Genomic DNA, 18134 nt, shown 5'->3' with positions numbered 1-18134 from the left:
AATGATTAATAAATGTTTGTTAAATTTTAAAAAGGGGCATTGGATAATTTCTCACGGCACACTAGTGTGCCGCGGCACAGTGGTTGAAAATCATTGCGGTATATTATAAACAAGTCGCAAGGGCTGACGCCATATTTAGTTTGGTCATGTGATGACAAACGGTGACGAGTGTGTAATCTCTCCGCTGATTGGTGGAATTCCCTTCCCGTTTTATTTACGTATGTATTGGCGCTCTTGTTCCTCTGGCGCGTTTTTGAAACGCTCGTCTGGAATAATGTTTTTTCGATTGTAAACATTGACGTTTTGAAAAACATTAATTTAACACTTACACTATGCGTTTTTTTTACATCCCAAGGTGACGCTAGCAGGATGTGCGGGCCAGCTGTGGGAACTATTGGGCGCCAAAGTTTCTTGAAGACGTCGTGTTTTGCTAAATTGTTCCATTCGAACATCGATTACGTTTATGCTAGCACCCTATAAATGTCCGTCTCTCGTTGTCGACGTTTATTTTGCTGTCCACACGAAACGAGGTGGCTGTTTCTTCTGGAGCGTTACTCTTTTCGGTAAGTGTTTCGGCACTAATATTACAAATATTTCATCTTTGACAGAACCGCATGTGTTACCCTACAAGTGTTTCCCGAGTTATATGTCTGCCTTGACAAAGTTAATGTTCTAAGATGCTGTCACATTGATTATCAATCATAAATGCAATTTCTATAAACTGACGGGGTAAATATCTTTTTTATTATCATCTTATTGTGATTTATTTTTGGTCTAAGGTCCCAGTAAAGTATGGCGGGTGTTGTGGCAATGGCAACTGTCATAGAGGATTTTGACACACAGGTATTTTTTGTACTCTAAACACATGTTGCATGTAATCGCTATCATGCTGTGTGTCACCTGTGTGAATAACTTCTCTACCCTGTTATGTTCACAGCCTTGCAATAAAGCAAGCAGTGATGGCAGGAGTGCTGTTGTCAAGACAATCACCAGCTACTTCTCTCCTGTGGCCAAAGCTGTGGAGAAACCCTTCTCACCTCCGCGCTCCAATAACATCATGGACTATTTCACCCGTGGGAATTTGACCTCCAAAGTAAAATCCAGCCCATCACAAATTATCAAAGACACTAGTCCGAGATCTTCCGAAAAACATATCAACCCAGTGGTAGTGGAAAAGCATCAGTCTGTTAAACGGAAGAGAAAGACAACAAAAGCTGTAAGTGAAATTGTGGATTTGGAAACTGTTGTCTCAGATAATGTGGAAAACTGCTCTATTGTGGAGGGATCCAACTTGGCGCCAGATTGCCACAGAGTCTGTGTTGTTGTTAGCAATCATAGAGATGCTCTGGCGGCTAATATAGCTAATCGATCAACGGAGAGCAACAACTGTCAGCCCGCTAACCAGGCTCAGAATGATGAATCTCACAAAAGTGCCTCTAAACGTGGGAAAGATAGCACCTCATCTACGGTCGCATGTGTAAAAGACAAGGGGAAACCTGTTAAAACAAAACGTGTATGCACTTCAAGGAAGAGCAAACAAAAGGAGGAAAACCATTCAGAATCCGAGCAGAAAGGTGCAGAAAATTCCTGTGCTGTCCACACTGAGAGTTCCGAGGTGAAGAGCAACACGGTAAGGATCTCCTATGAGGATTTTGTACGCAGTCAAAGTGAGGTCAAATGTGAAGAAACGAGGACACCCGTGCATCGTGAAGGAAATAATATACATCAAGAGGCAAATGAAATGGACACCAATAATTCTGTAGGCTCTACAGAGGTCTCTGTCCAAGTCTCACCCCGAACCATCACCATTCAGGCTCAAATGCACACCATCTCACCAAAGCAGGAAGCGGGAAGACCTAAGAGAAAATGTGCGAGAAGTCTTGCAAAACCAGAATCACCTTCTCACACGGAACCAGCCAAACGGAAATCCAACGTGGTTCTCGAAGAGGAAGATCTTGACCTGGCGGTGATTGAGAGTGAATCCACACCAAAGTGCCAGGATGTTGAGAGAAGACATTTCATGGCGGCCTTCAAACAACCCGGCCTGGGGAAGAACCAGGCTAAGCAAAGGCAACACGTAGAGAAGGATGCAGAAGAAAATGACCTTCAGGAAAATAAAATGATTCCAAACACTAAGTCACAAAGAAAATGTATAAAAACAACAGAAAAAGTCACAACCTTCGAGGACATTGAATCTGATAACAAAGAAGACTATGAAGCTTCCTTAAATCCCGCTCATCCAGTTGTGAGAAGGTCTCAAAGAGCAGCTGTTGTTCGGTTAGCGCCAAAAACATCCGAAACATCTGCAGTTACCAAAACGGATAGCTTGAAGGATTCCGCCGAGACCTCCGTGAAAGGACCAACCCCTAAAATACACAAGTCCAAATATGGAGTCTACGTAGCGGAGATGCTCTCCCCACCTAACCCGAAAGAAAATCCAATCAGGTAATACATGATAAGTTTAATCATTTATAATGCCTGATCGTCAATTACCTTATGATGGTTGATCGATTCATCAATGTGTTCAAGGATAAAATTGAGGAGAATTCATCAAAATGAATCTGGAGGTGGCAAAAATCCTTCTTTGGCCTGTCATGTGAGTAAGACATTTCTTATATACAGTGATACATTGGCTTATGAGCTTAATTGGTTCCCAGACAGAGTTTGTAAGACGAAAAGTGTGCATCCTAAAAATTAATTTCCCATAGGAAACCATTAAAATGAAAATAATCCGTTCCCAGGTCCCCGTAAAACATAATTTTCTACTTTCTAATTTTCGAAGCCTTAAAACTACACAAAATATACATTATTTTATGTATGTGCTATGTTATTATCATTAAAGAAATAAACTGTGCTGTATAATAGTCATTTTATTTACCTTTGTGATGGTCGTTGATGGCTTGATGGAATGGAGTGGCCGTTTTCCTCAGCATGAAACACTTGATAAGGAACGTAACCTTCTTTCAACAGCTTGAGGAATGATCCCTTGTAGCTGCTTTCTCTGTGATAATTTTATCTAGTTCCTCATCAATTGTATTCTGTTTGGCTGGGTTGATAGCTTTTTGCATCAGATGTCTTGTGCGGGTTGGGATGGCTGCCATTTTGTTGTTAGAAGAACGGGCTCGTTCGCGAATGACACATCACTCATTGAGGCAGCTCCGTGTGTATCCCGAAAAAAGTTCGTATGCCAAGGTAAACTTTTCATAAATTTACCGTTCGTAAATCGAGAGGTTCGTAAGCCAAGGGGTTCATAAACCGAGGTATCACTGTAATCGATAATAATTCAGCTGTTTTGAATCAACTAAATGGTGGTCTTGTTTGTTTGTTTCAAGGCATCGGACAACTCCAAAAAACAGAAGAAGGCGAGGAAATTGGTGGCAAAGGCTAAAGCTGTTCAACAGACGAAGAAAGATGCTACAGTGAAGAAATCCTTGAGGCGTTCATCAAGAACTGAGGCTTCTATCGCAAAGAGTTATTGTGAAGATGAGGTAGGTTTGACTATTTCGAAGGTAAGAAGTACAAAGTCAGTTGAAATGACTTTAAATGACGAAGTAGAAAAACAAATACTGGAGCTACTGTAAAGGCACTCACTCTCGCGACGCCATCCTGAAGTCAAAACAACAACAAAACATGTGATCAAAGGTGTGCGGCTTGCCCTGCTTTGCAATCAGGTAAGCAGCTTCATACGATGCTGTGAGGATGGGTTTGCTAACAGGTACAAATCCAAGAACAGGTAGAGTGGCCCATTCATCGAATCTAGCTCTCTTCGCCTTGAATTCAGCAAGTGTTGTGTTCTTGGATTCCCCGTCTCCATGCAGCTTGATGAAGTGCTCCTTTAGTTTTGCTGGTGCTAGTCTAGAGTTGCTCAACTTGCCGTTGCTAATCATGCAAATAGGACGCTCACTCCCATCACGTTCCGTGATACATGAAAATGTTACATGTACATATTCATCCAACCACTTTCTTCTTATGCCCGACATTGTATGGATGAAATATAAAAAACAATGTACTACAACGACAGTCACATGTTGGTTACTGCAAGCTACTGGCTAGCATTTGCATATCATTTTCCAAAGTAAATGCACAGAACCTCAGCCCAGAAGACATATTCAAAACAACAAATGTGACGTTACAAAACGTAAATTTACATTAAACCGTGACTGTAGAGTGTACGTGAGACTTATGAAAGGGGCTTAGTGGCTTGTAGCATGCCATGCAAACGTTGCATTGAGCACCATGATTACAAATGACTACTGCAGAAATATCTACAGCCATTGATTTATACCGTGAATTAAGCAAGGTAGCATTTGTGATAGGTACATCCGTAATTAAAAAAAAAAAAACTTTATACTGACAATGTTATTTTTTAATGTGATTAGTCGTCTAGTTGTGTTTCAAGTTGTGAAAAATGGAGCAGGCAGGTTTCCAGAGTTATCTGCCCTGTTGTCCGCTAACTTTTTGTCATGAGTTTCAGACATTGTTTTTACTATAATTTGGACAAGTTCGGCGGGCCGGGTTAAAAAGCCGAACGGGCCGTATGTGGCCCGCGGGCCGTACTTTGCCCATGTCTGAGCTAGCCTGTTCATTCGTTGTGAATGGGGGAAGCAGCAGCAGTCTACCTGGCCTCTCTTCTTCTCTCTCTGCATTCATTTTTCCATTTTGGTATGCTTCTCACTCTATACTGCCCCCACGATTTCCTGTGGTATTTCTCCGTTTTGCCCGGAGCTCTACCAATTGCTAAACGGGCATAGCACGGACAAACCGACCACTGGAGTGGATACATTTTTTACACGTCTGGCAGTGAATGAGTTACCTTGGTGTTTGATTTCAGAATTTTGTCATCGACCTGGATGACGCCGAAACGGACCCACCTCAGATAGGACCACGAAAAAGTAGAACCAAGACGTCTCTACGCAATCTAAATGACGTCCTGGGGAAAGCCACAAAAGCTCCCCCAGGTAGCGCTTTCCAAGTTTTAAATATCCTTCCATTTGTTTTGATAACTCTTTCAGCAACTGAATGTTTCTATATTGTCTTTCTAAAAGACTCCAAGGGCAGCTTGCCGGGTCAAGAGAAAACTGCTCGAAAGGCACCTTCTGTGATTTCCATCTTTGATCACAACAACGACCAGCGCTCTGAAAACGACCAAGATGATGAGCAGTTCAAGGCTCGCAGAGAGTTCCTCAAGAGTGGCCTACCCGAGTCCTTCAAGAAGCAGTTGGCCAAAGCTGCTGTCACCAAAGAGACATATGCTCTTTCCTGTGCCTCTTTCCAACCAGTTGCACATGTGATGCAAATACCAAATGGTAATGACACCCTCAGAATCATCTTTATTAACCAAGTACAGTGATACCTCGGTTTACGAACCCCTTGGCTTACGAAATTTTCGGTTTACGAACGTTAAATTTATGAAAAGTTTACCTTGGCATACGAACTATTTTTCGGGATACACACGAAGCTGCCTCAATGAGTGATGTGTCGTTTGCGAACGAGCCTGTTCTTCTAACAACAAAATGGCAGCCGGCTTGTTTTGGTCCTCTATTCCCCGCCCCAGTCTTCGGTTAAAGCCACATGATTGGTCAAGAACGCAGCAGTGAGGGGAGGTGGTTCAAACATTAAAGAGACAGGCAGATGACAGTTAGAGAGTTTCAACTTTGATAGTTCAAAAGCAGAGTGTAGACTGTAAGGTTAAAATATCCCATCAATCAGGCTCCACAAATAACCCGCACAAGTCATCTGTACACATGATGCAAAAAGCTATCAATCTAGCTAAACACAACACAATTGATGAGGAACTAGATAAAATTATAACAGAGAAAGCACCTACAAGGGATAATTCCTCAAAATGTTGAAAGAAGATGGTTACGTTCCTCATCAAGTGTTTCATGCTGATGAAACCGACCACTCGACCATCACAAAGGTCAATAAAACGACTTTATTATACAGTGCAGTTTATTTCCTTAATTATAATACCACAGCTCATTTATTATACATAAAATAAGGTATATTTGGTGTAGTTTTAAGGCTTAGAAAATTAGAAAGTCGAAAATTATGTTTTATCGGGACCTGGGAACGGATTATTCTCATTTTAATGGTTTCCTATGGGAAATTAATTTTTGGGATACACACTTTTCACCTTACACACTCTGTCTGGGAACCAATTAAGTTCTTAAGCAAAGGTATCACTGTATGTAGAATGCACAAGCAATTTGTCTCCGGTAGAACACGCTGCACTAGTATCATTTAAAAAATGCAAAGAGGCGCACTATACAGTTAGATTTGGGTTACTGTTTAGAGAGTTAATTGCGACGGGGGTAGAAGCTGTTTATATGTCTGCTGGATTTCGTTCGCTGAGGGGAGTCGCTGGAAAAGGTGGTGAGCAGGATGCTAGGGTCCGGTCGGATTTTCCTCCCTCTTGTCTTTATTCATCTTTTTTTTTCTCTTTTTTTGTCTTCACACCATGCAACGTGTCTCATCAAAATTCATCTGGTCTTTGTACTATGACAGATTGTCCTCTTTGGAATCTACCCTGGCCCCAGTCTAACCAACTCTGCGATCTCAGGAAGCTTTGCGTTCAAACGTCTGACCCCTATCTGCCTCCAAATGGCTCCTTGGGCCTGAAGATAAAACCGCAACATGGAGTGTTTCGTGAACGAGTAAGTTACGCATTAAAATGCAATATATTTAAAGATTGCCGCCTACTTGCTGTCATTCCGTAAACTCTACCAGATTTAATAATAATAATAATAATAATAATAATACATTTCATTTATAAGTGCCTTTCAAAACTCTCAAGGTCACTTGACAGTCACAGGATATGTTTTTCTGTGGTTGAGCAGCGGTAGCCAAATGTGCCAGCGTTCACTCAACCCGGAAGTAAATAGTTAGAAATCTAGCTAGCCAGCTAGTAGATAGCTAATAGATAGCTAGCTAGATAGGTAGCCAACGGGTAGCTAGCTAGATAGGTAGCCAACGGGTAGCTAGCTAGATAGGTAGCCAACGGGTAGATAGCTAGATAGGTAGCCAACGGGTAGCTAGCTAGATAGGTAGCCACCTAGATAGCTATATTGCTAATAGCTAGATAGCTAGTTAGCAAATACACACTGAATGTCACTAATTAAATAAATACAGTGATACCTCGGCTTACGAACGCTTTAGCTAACGAACTTTTTGCCTTACGAATATTAAATTCGCGAAAGAGCTGTCTGCCTGTTGTGAGTATGATAGAGAATAAAAGTTATCCTATTTAAAAGTTTCAAGGTTAGTTGGCCGCCGAACACAAGGCCCACAATGGAAGCACAGAAAATCTGGGGTCAATCTGAGGTGAACAGACACAGCCTGTTAAACTGGCATCTTCATGTAGGAGATCTGGCCTTGGACTAATTTAGGACTTGGTAAACTCCTTCACAGGAAGAGCTCATTAGCCAGGTGACAAATCTATCAGTTCATGGAAAGGACAACTTATTAAAATGTCTATGTTCTGTTGGTTTATGGATGTTGGTTTTTGCAACATGGGACGTCCAGGGGTGTGGTATTCAAATCAAGAAGACTATGTTTTCCGAATGTATCACTTCAATTTGCATATATACTCTCAATAAATAGCTTGGCTGAGAGCTGAAGAAGTTGGGCGTCGGTCATGAATGTCTACGTCCCCTGCCGGCAGTAAAAGTCAATCTTCCTATGTTCGAGCCTTTGTTCAGTGTCCGAACAAACATCTCTGACAGAGTATTCAACTTTTATTGTGTAAATTGTGCTTTTTTTTCCCCACCCACTCCTCTAGGGTTCCGGTTGGAGGCTTGCGATTTCTGAAAAAAATCGTCAGCTCCTCATGGAAGAGATCAGCACCTCAAACCCTCTCTTCCCCTGTAAGACATTCCTGCCTCGCTTTTTGGCCAGACGTGCTGATCACCAACAACACTTCGGTAAGTCTGCTGTGAAGACAAATAATAATAATAATAATGCATTTTATTTCAAGCACCTTTCAAAGCTCTTAAGGACACTTTACAGTCACAGACAAGCATAGATACAATAATAGATAAAATACAATACAATTATTAATAGAAACAAGAGATAGAGCTACACAGAAAATGCAATGGAGTGGACATGATGTAAAAATCAAGTGGTAATTATGAAATAATGTTTGAATGTTTTTTTTAAATGTATTTTGTATGCATTTTTGTAACTGAACTCATACAGACGCCGCAAGTACATGGTCGTCACCCGAGTCAGTAGGAGGGAAAAGAAAGAGGACAGATGACAAGGTGTCCAAAGTCGCGAAAAAACAGAGGGCTGTCCGTCACAAAGACAACATTTGTACCTCGGAGCCAAAGCCATCAAGACGAACCCAGAGAGCCAAACCGGATAAGGCAAAGGACAACCCGTCGCCTGGAAACAAAAATGGTGTGATTTGGATCGATGACCCGTACGAGGACGCCGAGAAGAAACGTGGGCGATTATCATTTTCCTTCTCTCAGGACTTAATTCAACCTGTCAAAATCTCAGTGGCCCTCTTTTGTTTAAAGGACAACCGACGTTACTTTTTTGTTTCCTGACTGACATCAGAAAAACGTTTTATAGCATCTAAAATACCCAAAACACGCAGGCTGATATTTTTAGTCAAATGCAAAACACCAATATAAAATGAGTTAACGTGTCTAAAAAGTACTTCAATTTGAAACCGGAATTGATTAAAGAATTTATTCCATGTCATTTTGAGGCATCAAGGTGGGAAATGTTGCACCCAAAAAAGGCAGAACATGGCGACAAAGCCATGTAAGGAATTAATCAGCCCGTTTCCACAGGCTGATTAATTCCTTACATGGAGCTTTGTCGCCCTCTTCTGCCTCTTTTTTGGTCCTACATGACGTTTTCAGATCAAAGTACAGCAAAATGCATTGACGTGATGGAAGGACTGCTACAATGTGTCCTTTTTTCAGTCAGGGGCGTTCCTTCAGTGACGTAGGGTGAGGACTCCTCACCAACTCAAAAACAAGACTTCCGGAATATTCAGCGCGAGTCTTAAAACGTAAAATATAGCTATATGCGATGGAATATTTGTAAAATACGCTCAGTAGAAGAAATTTGAAGCCATTTTACAAATTATGGACACAACTTGTCTGGAGACGTCGGTTGTCCTTTAAGTTATTATTCCTCCCCGCAGCAACAGCTTCCCTGAATGTCATCTGTGGTTATTAATTCGAATGAACTCAAAGGTCAATCTTTGTTATTTTCCGCAGTCGAGGCAAAAGAGGATGTATTGTGGACCGAAAAATATCAGCCGCAGCACTCCGCTGACATCATCGGCAACGCGACGTCGGTGCAGATGCTGCACAGGTCAGCACCAAAAAGACATTTGTTTTTTTTTTGTGTGTGTTTTTCATTGTTGAAATAACCATCTTACTTCATTGCTTTTCCTTTTTTTGCGCAGTTGGCTGAAAGAATGGAAGCTCCGTGCGGATAGGGACGAGAGAAATAAGCAGAAAGAAAAGAAGCAAGAGGAAGGCGGCAGTGGTGTGTCATTTATAACAAAAAAAAAAGTTATTTTCTTAAAAAGTTTCATAATCAACCATAATTTTATTCACTGAATGTCTGAATATTTGTCTTCTTATTACAGACTCTGACTGGGACTGTGAAGATGAGGACCCTCTGTCTTCTGAGGACTCTTTATGCAATACTGTCCTAATTGTTGGACCCACCGGAATAGGAAAGACCGCCTCAGTCTACGCCTGTGCTCAAGAGTTGGGCTTTAAGGTGATGATGCCGCAACACAATGACAGATAAATTAAATGTATTATTATTATCTAGCTAGCTATTAGCTATATATTAGCTAGCGAGCTATCTTTCTATCTATTTGAGTTAATTCCAGGTTGAGTGAACGCTGGCGCCTGTGGCTGCCGCTGCTCACACACAGAATAAACTGATCCTGTGACTGTAAAGTGACCTTGAGAGTTTTGAAAGGTGCTTATAAATTAAATGTATTATTATTATTATTATTATCATCTCTCTATTTTGCTATCTAGCTGGCAATCTATCTATCTATCTAGCTAGCTATTTGCTATATATTAGCTATCGAGCTAGCGTTCTATCTATTTGAGCTACTTTCGGGTTGAGTGAATGCTGGCATATGTGGCTGCCGCTGCTCACCCATAGAAGAACTTATCGTGTGACTGTAAAGTGACCATGAGAGTTTTGAAAGGTGCTTATAAATTAAATGTATTATTATTATTATTATCATCATCATCATCAATCATTATTATTATTATTAAAAATAATAATAATAATAATAATAATCTGTCCTGCGCGTCCCCGTGCACCTTCACTTTACGCTTTTCTCCATCTGGTCTTCCAAGGTGTTTGAAGTGAACGCTTCGTCTCAACGGAGTGGCCGTCTGATTCTATCCCAACTGAAGGAAGCCACTCAGTCGCACCAGGTGGACGGTCAAGGAGTCAGCGCTAACAAGCCCGCATACTTTAACAGCTACAGCACAAGCGGCGGCGGCAAATATGGATGCTCTCCAAGTACGTACACATACAGGTACCATTCGACTTACGACCGGGTGTCGCTCCGACCAGCCAGTCATAAGTCAAAATGGTCGTAAGTCGAAATCCATTCGTAAGTCGGATGGTACCTGTATTGCCGATCCAATGTCTGTAGATGCTAAAGTCTTTGAATTAGACTTTGCGAAATTTCAAAGTGAGCGTGAAGAATTACATTTACTCCCTATGGCGCGGTTCTGAAGTCACAAAAATGTCACATGGCTGTTGTTATTTTCTTGTTAAAAGCTCCAAGAACTGTGAAATAGGTTGACAGTTTATAGTTAGTTGCTCTATAGCAGGGGTGTCAACGTCAGTTTTTTGCCGCGGGCCACATTGTAATGATGGTTTCCTCTCGGGGGCCGTTATGAATTTGGGGAAGCCATTAGAATGTTGAATTCCCTCCACATATTACATATAGAGCGCACAACAAATTAATGAATAACTAGTTTTCAAATCTGAAGTCAAGAATAATGACTGTTATTGGGGTTTACGTCCAAAAATATAACATTTTGCTTAGGATTTTAGCAAGCATTATGGAATTTCATAAGTTTGATTTACTCTCGTGGCCGAACGAAATGGTGTGGCGGGCTGTATTTGGCCCCCGGGCCTTGACTTTGACACCTGTGCATTATAGCATTGTTAAATTCAGTAAGTTAACTCATTCACTGCCATTCCCGAATTTATTCGGGAATTGAAAAAGCATGACGTGGAGCGCCATTTCCCCGAATTTGTTCGGGTTTAGTTTTTTTTTCCTTGTGGGGGTGTCGATTAAGCACTGGTCAGACCTCTGGCAATGTTTTTACCCTCCCACGAGGGTATTTGCCTTTTGTCCATGTTAATTAACTCCTTCTTTCTTAATGAATGAGAGTTTCAGGTTTCTTACGCTGAATTGAATGTTTATGTAGTCAATGTTCTCAATATTCTGTGGCTCCTACAATGAAAATAACAAAAACCTTGGCACTGGAGTGGACACATTTTTGCACATCGTCTGGCTGTGAATGAGTTAAACAATTAATGCGGCATCAGACTACCATCATACAAAATCACTCCTAGTAGTTATTTTCATCGAATAAGAGGTCTGAAGTGTAAACAAAAACGTTCTCATCAAAAAGATGTCCAAAATATGGACCAATTTTAATCTGCAGACCAAAAAAAAATGCTGAAAAGTAATCTCAACTAATTTCATTTCTCAATCATTCAGGGAAGTTGAACTCTCCTCGCAAGGTTGTCTCATCTCCCAGAAAACCTCCCAACTCCCCGAGAGGAACCAAACGAGGACGCTTGGCTCCAACCTCTTTAGCTAACTTTTTCAAAGTGGCCCAACCCAGCAACAAAGAACAACCGAGCGCCAAGCAGGAAGACCAAAAAGGTAAATGTTTCAACTGTGTCATAATAAAGAAAAAAAAAATCACAAATTGTTTATGAATAATCTTTTATTTTTCACCTCATAGCCCCGTCCAAGAAATTGAAGCCACGAGATAACCCGACAAAACGGAAAATCACAACGGTGGTCCCCACGACAGACGAGAACGAAGAGCAGAGCAAGCGGACGGCCACTTCGCTCATCCTGTTTGAAGAAGTGGATGTGATTTTTGATGAAGATTCTGGCTTCCTTGCTGCCATCAAGACGTTCATGAGCACGACAAAGAGACCAGTCATCCTCACCACCAGTGGTGAGTACAAGCATGGAGGCCACAACAGTTACCGTATTTTCTGCATTATAAGGCGCACCTAAAAGAAAATATTTTTTTCAAAAGCTGGCCACGCGGCTCATAATCCGGTGCGGTTTATGTATAGAAAACATTTTAAAATATGTCATTCGTTGAAAGGTGCGCCTTATAGTCCAGAAAATACTGTATTTTATATATTTGTTTTTCATTTTCACTCACACTGTATGGTTTGCAGATCCCACATTCAGCACCACGTTTGATGGCAACTTCGAAGAGATCCACTTCAAAACACCCTCGTTGGTGAGTGGCGGGGATTTTTTTCTCGTGTAATTTCGAGTGAAGTTAACTGGTTTTCATCTAGAAACAGTCCTCTTAAAGGACAACCAACACCATTTTTTTTTGTTTCCTAACTGACATCAGAAAAACGTTTTATAGCATCTAAAATACCCAAAACATGCAGTATGATATTTTCAGTCAAATGCAAAACACCAATAAAAATGACTTAAAGTGTCCCAAAACTGCAGATTCAGAAAGTCCCGCCCCCTTGTTTGTGACGTCACTATTGGTCACACACTGCCTTGCTCCAGAATCAAAACAATGGCTTCAGATAGTTCAGATTCAGAGAAGATGCTTTCTTGTTACTCATCCAGTTATGAATATGATTCAAATAGTTCTGAAGAGGAAAGCATAAATGTTTGCCATCGATTAAAGAAGTCCTTACGTATCAATTTGAGCCGTCTCGATTCTAATGTAGCGCCCAGAAAATGCACAAGATGGCGCACAAGCTCCGTTGGAAATGGGTTGATTTGTCTGGTGGGAATTTGTGTCAACTAGTATCAAATAGTAGTCAACACACAACGATTCACCATTGCGTTATTTATGTGTTTTCCGTCTAATTTCGCCATCAATACGGATTAACACGATGTTTTCAGACCAAACAAAGTACCCAAAATGTCCTGATGAAAGAAGATAATCTATCATTTCCTTGAATGTTTATGTAGTCCTAAAACTCAATATTTTATGTGTCCTGTAATTTGAGTGAAAATGACAAAAACCCTGGCACTGGAGTGGACACGTTTTGCACATCGTCTGGCAGTAAATGAGTTAAGTTACGCATTACCATCTCTCCCTGTCTTAGTTGGACGTCAGTAGCTATCTGCGCCTGTTGTGTCTGGTTGAGGATACGAGGACGGATCAGCGCGACATCCGCGCGCTACTGCAACTCAATGGCGGTGATCTCCGGCAAAGCCTTTTGCAGCTGCAATGCTGGACTCGAAGTGCAGGGGGGCGCCACGTGACCTCACACTCGGAACACAGAAACCCAAATGGTAAATCAAATTCATACTTCCGATGAAGTTACTGTCCGAATTGGGCCATTAAACTATGTGCGTGTTGTTGAAATTTAGAAAATGAACCCAAGCGAGATCCCGGTGATGAAACAGCAGACACGTGTTCACTGTCTGGAACGTCATCTCAACCGCCATGTGAAAGTGGATGTGCGGAGAGCCGACTGGGTCTACTGAATATTGAACCCGAGCGCGATGTTTGGGAGCTGTTCCGGGTACACCGCCGAATCTTCATGCTGTAGACTTTTTAGCTTTCAACACAAATAACAGGATAGTGAATGCTTTTTTTTTTCTTTTTTAACTCATTCACTGGCAGACACGTGCAAAAATGTGTCCATTCCAGTGCCAGGGTTTTTGTCATTGTCACTCAAATTCCATGACCCATTGAGTTTTAGGACTACATAAACATTCAATACAGCGTAAGAAACCTGAGACTCTCCTCTTTCATTAGAAAAAAAGAGTTAATTCCTAAATGATATGGGTCTGGAGTTATCTTAGCTTGAAATGAGAGCGGCTGTTCAAAATACAATGCAAGACATACATATTGGTTTATATCGCGCTTTCACAACAGCTGAAGCTGGAACAAAGCACTAACATGTAAAAAAGGGAAATGCTGACCCCTTGTGGAAGGAAAAAACATTGCCAGAGGCCATGGCCAGCGCTTTATCGGCACCCAAAAAAAAACACATTTGGGAATACGTCTGTAAACTCTGTCGTACAGGAGTGGTCCATCGATGAGGTTTCTTCAGCCGTCATCTGTACTACTTGGCCGTAGTTGTGATGTATTATAATGTTTTATATTATATTATATTGTATTATAATGTATTATTATAATACAATTATTATAATGTATTATATTTGCTATCTATTAGCTAGCTAACTGGCTACCTAGCAATCTAGCTGGGTATCTAGCTAGCTATTTATTAGCTATCTATCTGGCTAGCTATCTAGCGAGCAATCTGTGACTGTAAAGTGTCCTTGAGAGCTTTGAAAGGCGCTTGAAAAGAAAATGTATTATTATTAATAGCTATGTATTAGCTCACTAGCTAGCTTTCTATCTATGAGTTACTTGAGTGAACGCTGGCGCGTGTGGTTGCCGCTGCTAACTCACAGAAAAACTTATCCTGTGACTGTAAAGTGACCTTGAGAGTTTTGAAAGGCACTGAATGAAATTTATTATTATTATTATTATTTATTAATTAAAAAAAAAATTGTAGTTGTTTATTTTGTTCATTTTGTTTATTGTTCTTTTTTATTATTATTATTATTATTATTATTTATTAATTAAAAAGTTGTAGTTGTTTATTTTGTTTATTGTTCTTTTTTTATTATTATTATTATTATTTATTAATTAAAAAAAAATGTAGTTGTTTATTTTGTTCATTTTGTTTATTGTTCTTTTTTTATTATTATTATTTATTAATTAAAAAAAATTGTAGTTGTTTATTTTGTTCATTTTGTTTATTGTTCTTTTTTTTTTTATTATTATTATTATTATTATTTATTAATTTTAAAAAAAATGTAGTTGTTTATTTTGTTCATTTTGTTTATTGTTCTTTTTTATTATTATTATTATTATTATTTATTAATTAAAAAAAATTGTAGTTGTTTATTTTGTTCATTTTGTTTATTGTTCTTTTTTTATTATTATTATTATTATTATTATTATTTTTTATTTTTTATTTTTTTATTAATTTAAAAAAAATGTAGTTGTTTATTTTGTTCATTTTGTTTATTGTTCTTTTTTTATTATTATTATTATTATCATCCTAGCACCCGTATTGACAGAATACATTTTCCCATCCACAGATTCAGACACACGAGATGACTTGCTGGGAGCTGCTAACAGAGAGCACTCGACGAGGAGTTCATTTGCTCTACTCCAACATGGAGACCCTCTTACCTTTACCCCGCACGCAGTTAATCCCCACCTCCAAACCAGAACCTCCTACGGATATCCCATCTGCCTCCTCGCAGTCTGCCGCTCTGTCTTTTCAAGAGCAGCTGCCAAAATCACCCGCGCTGGTTGATAGCGCCGATGACGAAAGTCCAATTAAAGTGTCTCAAAGAATGAAGCGGAGCAATAGAAGACACGGTGGACCTAACCAGGATAGACTAGACTCGGACTCGGATTCTGAGGACAATTTCCTTTCTCTCTGCAAGCAGCAACGGGGTTCTCAATCCAAAAAGGAACCCAGTGAAAGACTAGTTCCACACTTGGAAAAAAGAAAGCCGCTAACTCAAGCCGAGCGCCAAAAAAGTGTTCCTGTCTCCTTGTGTCTGGAATCCATCAGTGACTTTTTCCACAATATGTCCGACCTCGATTCCTCGCTCGTTCATAATATCCGTGATGTTCACGTCGCAGCTCTGAAGGACGGAATGACCGATGAGTCCAGAGAAGAGCTGGGCACGTCCAGCTGGGTGGCGGACGAACGTACGCTGGAAATCCAAACTGCGGTTGAGGCGCTGAGCTTCCATAAATGTCGACGCTCCGTGGAAGAGGCTTGGGACCGAGCTCGGCGGCTCGAAGGGCAACTGGCGGAGGACGCTACGGCGGAAATCACGCTCCCTGTTGCCGCTCATTGCGAATCTTATAGCTTCACTCAAAGCAGCTTCTGTCAGCCCCGGTGAGTACAAAATATACCATGTATTTATTGTAACGTTTGCGTCAAAATGCGGGGATGCGTGTACATTGAAACGTGGGGAGGTTTTAGCGTTGGGAGTTTTTTTGAGTACTTTTCATGTTTTTTTGTGTATTCTTTTTAGAATAATAATAATAATACATTTCATTTATAAGTGCCTTTCAAAACTCTCAAGGTCACGTTACAGTCACAGGTTATTTTTTTGTGTGGGTGAGCAGCGGCAGCCACACGCACCTGCGTTTACTCAATCCGAAAGTAACTCAATTAGATAGAAAGCTAGCTAGCCAGCTAACTAATAGATAGCTAATAGCTAGATGGCTATATACTACTATTATTACTATGATGACTACTACTACTACTAATAATAATAATAATAAGAAGAAGAATACATTTCCTTTATAAGTGCCTTTCAAAACTCTCAAGGTCACTTTACAGTCACAGGTTAATTTTTTGTGTGGGTGAGCAGTGGCAGCCACACGCGCCTGCGTTCACTCAATCTGGAAGTAACTCAAATAGATAGAAAGCTAGCTAGCCAGCTAACTAATAGATAGCTAATAGTTAGATGGATATGTACTACTATTATTATGACTACTACTACTACTATTAAAATATTAATATATAATATAATGTATATGATATTAATATATATAATAAAAATATTTGAAGAAATGATCACTTTAAAAAATGATGAGCTACAAAATTGTGACAGATCATTTATAATAATAATAATAATATAAAATAATATTAATAATAATATTATGTTTTTTACTTTTCATGTTTTTTGTGTATTCTTTTTATAATAATAATAATACCTTTCATTTATAAGCGCCTTTCAAAACTCTCAAGGTCACTTTACAGTCACAGGTTAATTTTTTTCAGTGGGTTTTTCAGCCCCTTTTTTAATTTCCCCGATGCATCCCTTGAAAACGAGCCTGTTGTTGTTTACCTCCAGAATCGTGCAGCAGAGGCGAGATCTTCTGGAGAACCTGTTGCGCAGCGGAACATTTGCTACGCTGGGCAACAGATCTGCGGTAGCCGTGGACTACTTACCAGCCCTGCGTACCATCTGCAGGTCGGAGCAGATTAAGGAGCGAGGCAAGGTGAAACGACGGTAAGCAGAGGCAGCAGGCCAGGATGCGGTTACGTTTCTTGAGGCGGACGGACACGGTTTGAAACATGCAGTAAGTGGTCTGTTCTTCTTTTTTTTTTCTACTAGGTTCTTGCATTACCTGGACTCCATACGTTTGGGTCTCCACAAGAATAGTCTCCAGTCTCTTTCCAATGATTTCCCATAATCCTCAGAGAAGAGCTTGTGTGTACTTGTGATGATTCCAGGTGAAAAAAACACACGGGTCAGGTGCGCTACTCTGGGTTTCGAACGCGACTACATTGGGTAACTCACTTTTAGCTGCTTTCCTAAGCAACGTTTCTCACAGAATTTGCATCCTCCCATTTGGAATGACTCACCACCACATAAATGTTGTAGCATCATTGGTCTCACACGCGGTGCTTCACTAAATCGATCATCTAAACAATTTTGTACATTTGTGGTTTTTTTGTTTTTCTATACTCGCTAATGATGATAAATTCTTTACTTTTTGCATTTTTTTATATATATAATATCATAGGAATTTCCATGAGAGCAAATTCTGATCTTTAATCAATGTGAAAAATAGTCTCGTAGTTTTACACATACCTTATATTTGTATTTCACATTGGGCGGGGTTTTGTTTTGAGAAATTAAAATGTTATTCCAGTTTTATAAAGTGTCCTCGCTTTATTTAAAGGACAATAGACACCATTTTTTTGTTTCCTAACTGACATTAGAAAAACGTTTGATGGCATCGAAAATACCCAAAACACGCAGGCTGATATTTTTAGTCAAATGCAAAACACCAATAAAAATGACTTCAAGTGTCCCAAAACTACTTCAATATGTC

General features: G+C 40.1%; 1 protein-coding gene across 1 annotated transcript; it reads left to right on the top strand.

The window, feature by feature from the left end:
- The first annotated feature begins 232 nt into the window (after positions 1-232).
- On the top strand, positions 233-17946 carry atad5a (ATPase family AAA domain containing 5a). The gene is made up of 22 exons (XM_089019179.1): positions 233-563; positions 780-843; positions 938-2445; positions 2530-2596; positions 3333-3488; positions 4832-4958; positions 5046-5306; positions 6508-6656; positions 7781-7922; positions 8197-8445; positions 9237-9333; positions 9428-9510; positions 9614-9750; positions 10350-10518; positions 11738-11905; positions 11988-12209; positions 12442-12506; positions 13345-13534; positions 13613-13767; positions 15362-16179; positions 17147-17305; positions 17411-17946. Exons 2-22 carry the CDS (start codon positions 793-795, stop codon positions 17487-17489), a joined length of 5052 nt encoding a protein of 1683 aa, XP_088875305.1. The 5' UTR covers positions 233-563; positions 780-792; the 3' UTR covers positions 17490-17946.
- The last annotated feature ends 188 nt before the right edge of the window (positions 17947-18134 follow it).

Source organism: Hippocampus bargibanti, linkage group LG17 (genome assembly GCF_051943395.1).
Source record: "Hippocampus bargibanti isolate YZ-2025 linkage group LG17, ASM5194339v1, whole genome shotgun sequence".
Classification (NCBI taxonomy): domain Eukaryota; kingdom Metazoa; phylum Chordata; class Actinopteri; order Syngnathiformes; family Syngnathidae; genus Hippocampus; species Hippocampus bargibanti.
Note: the sequence above shows the minus strand (reverse complement) of the source record. Positions and strands in the feature narration are given on the sequence as shown.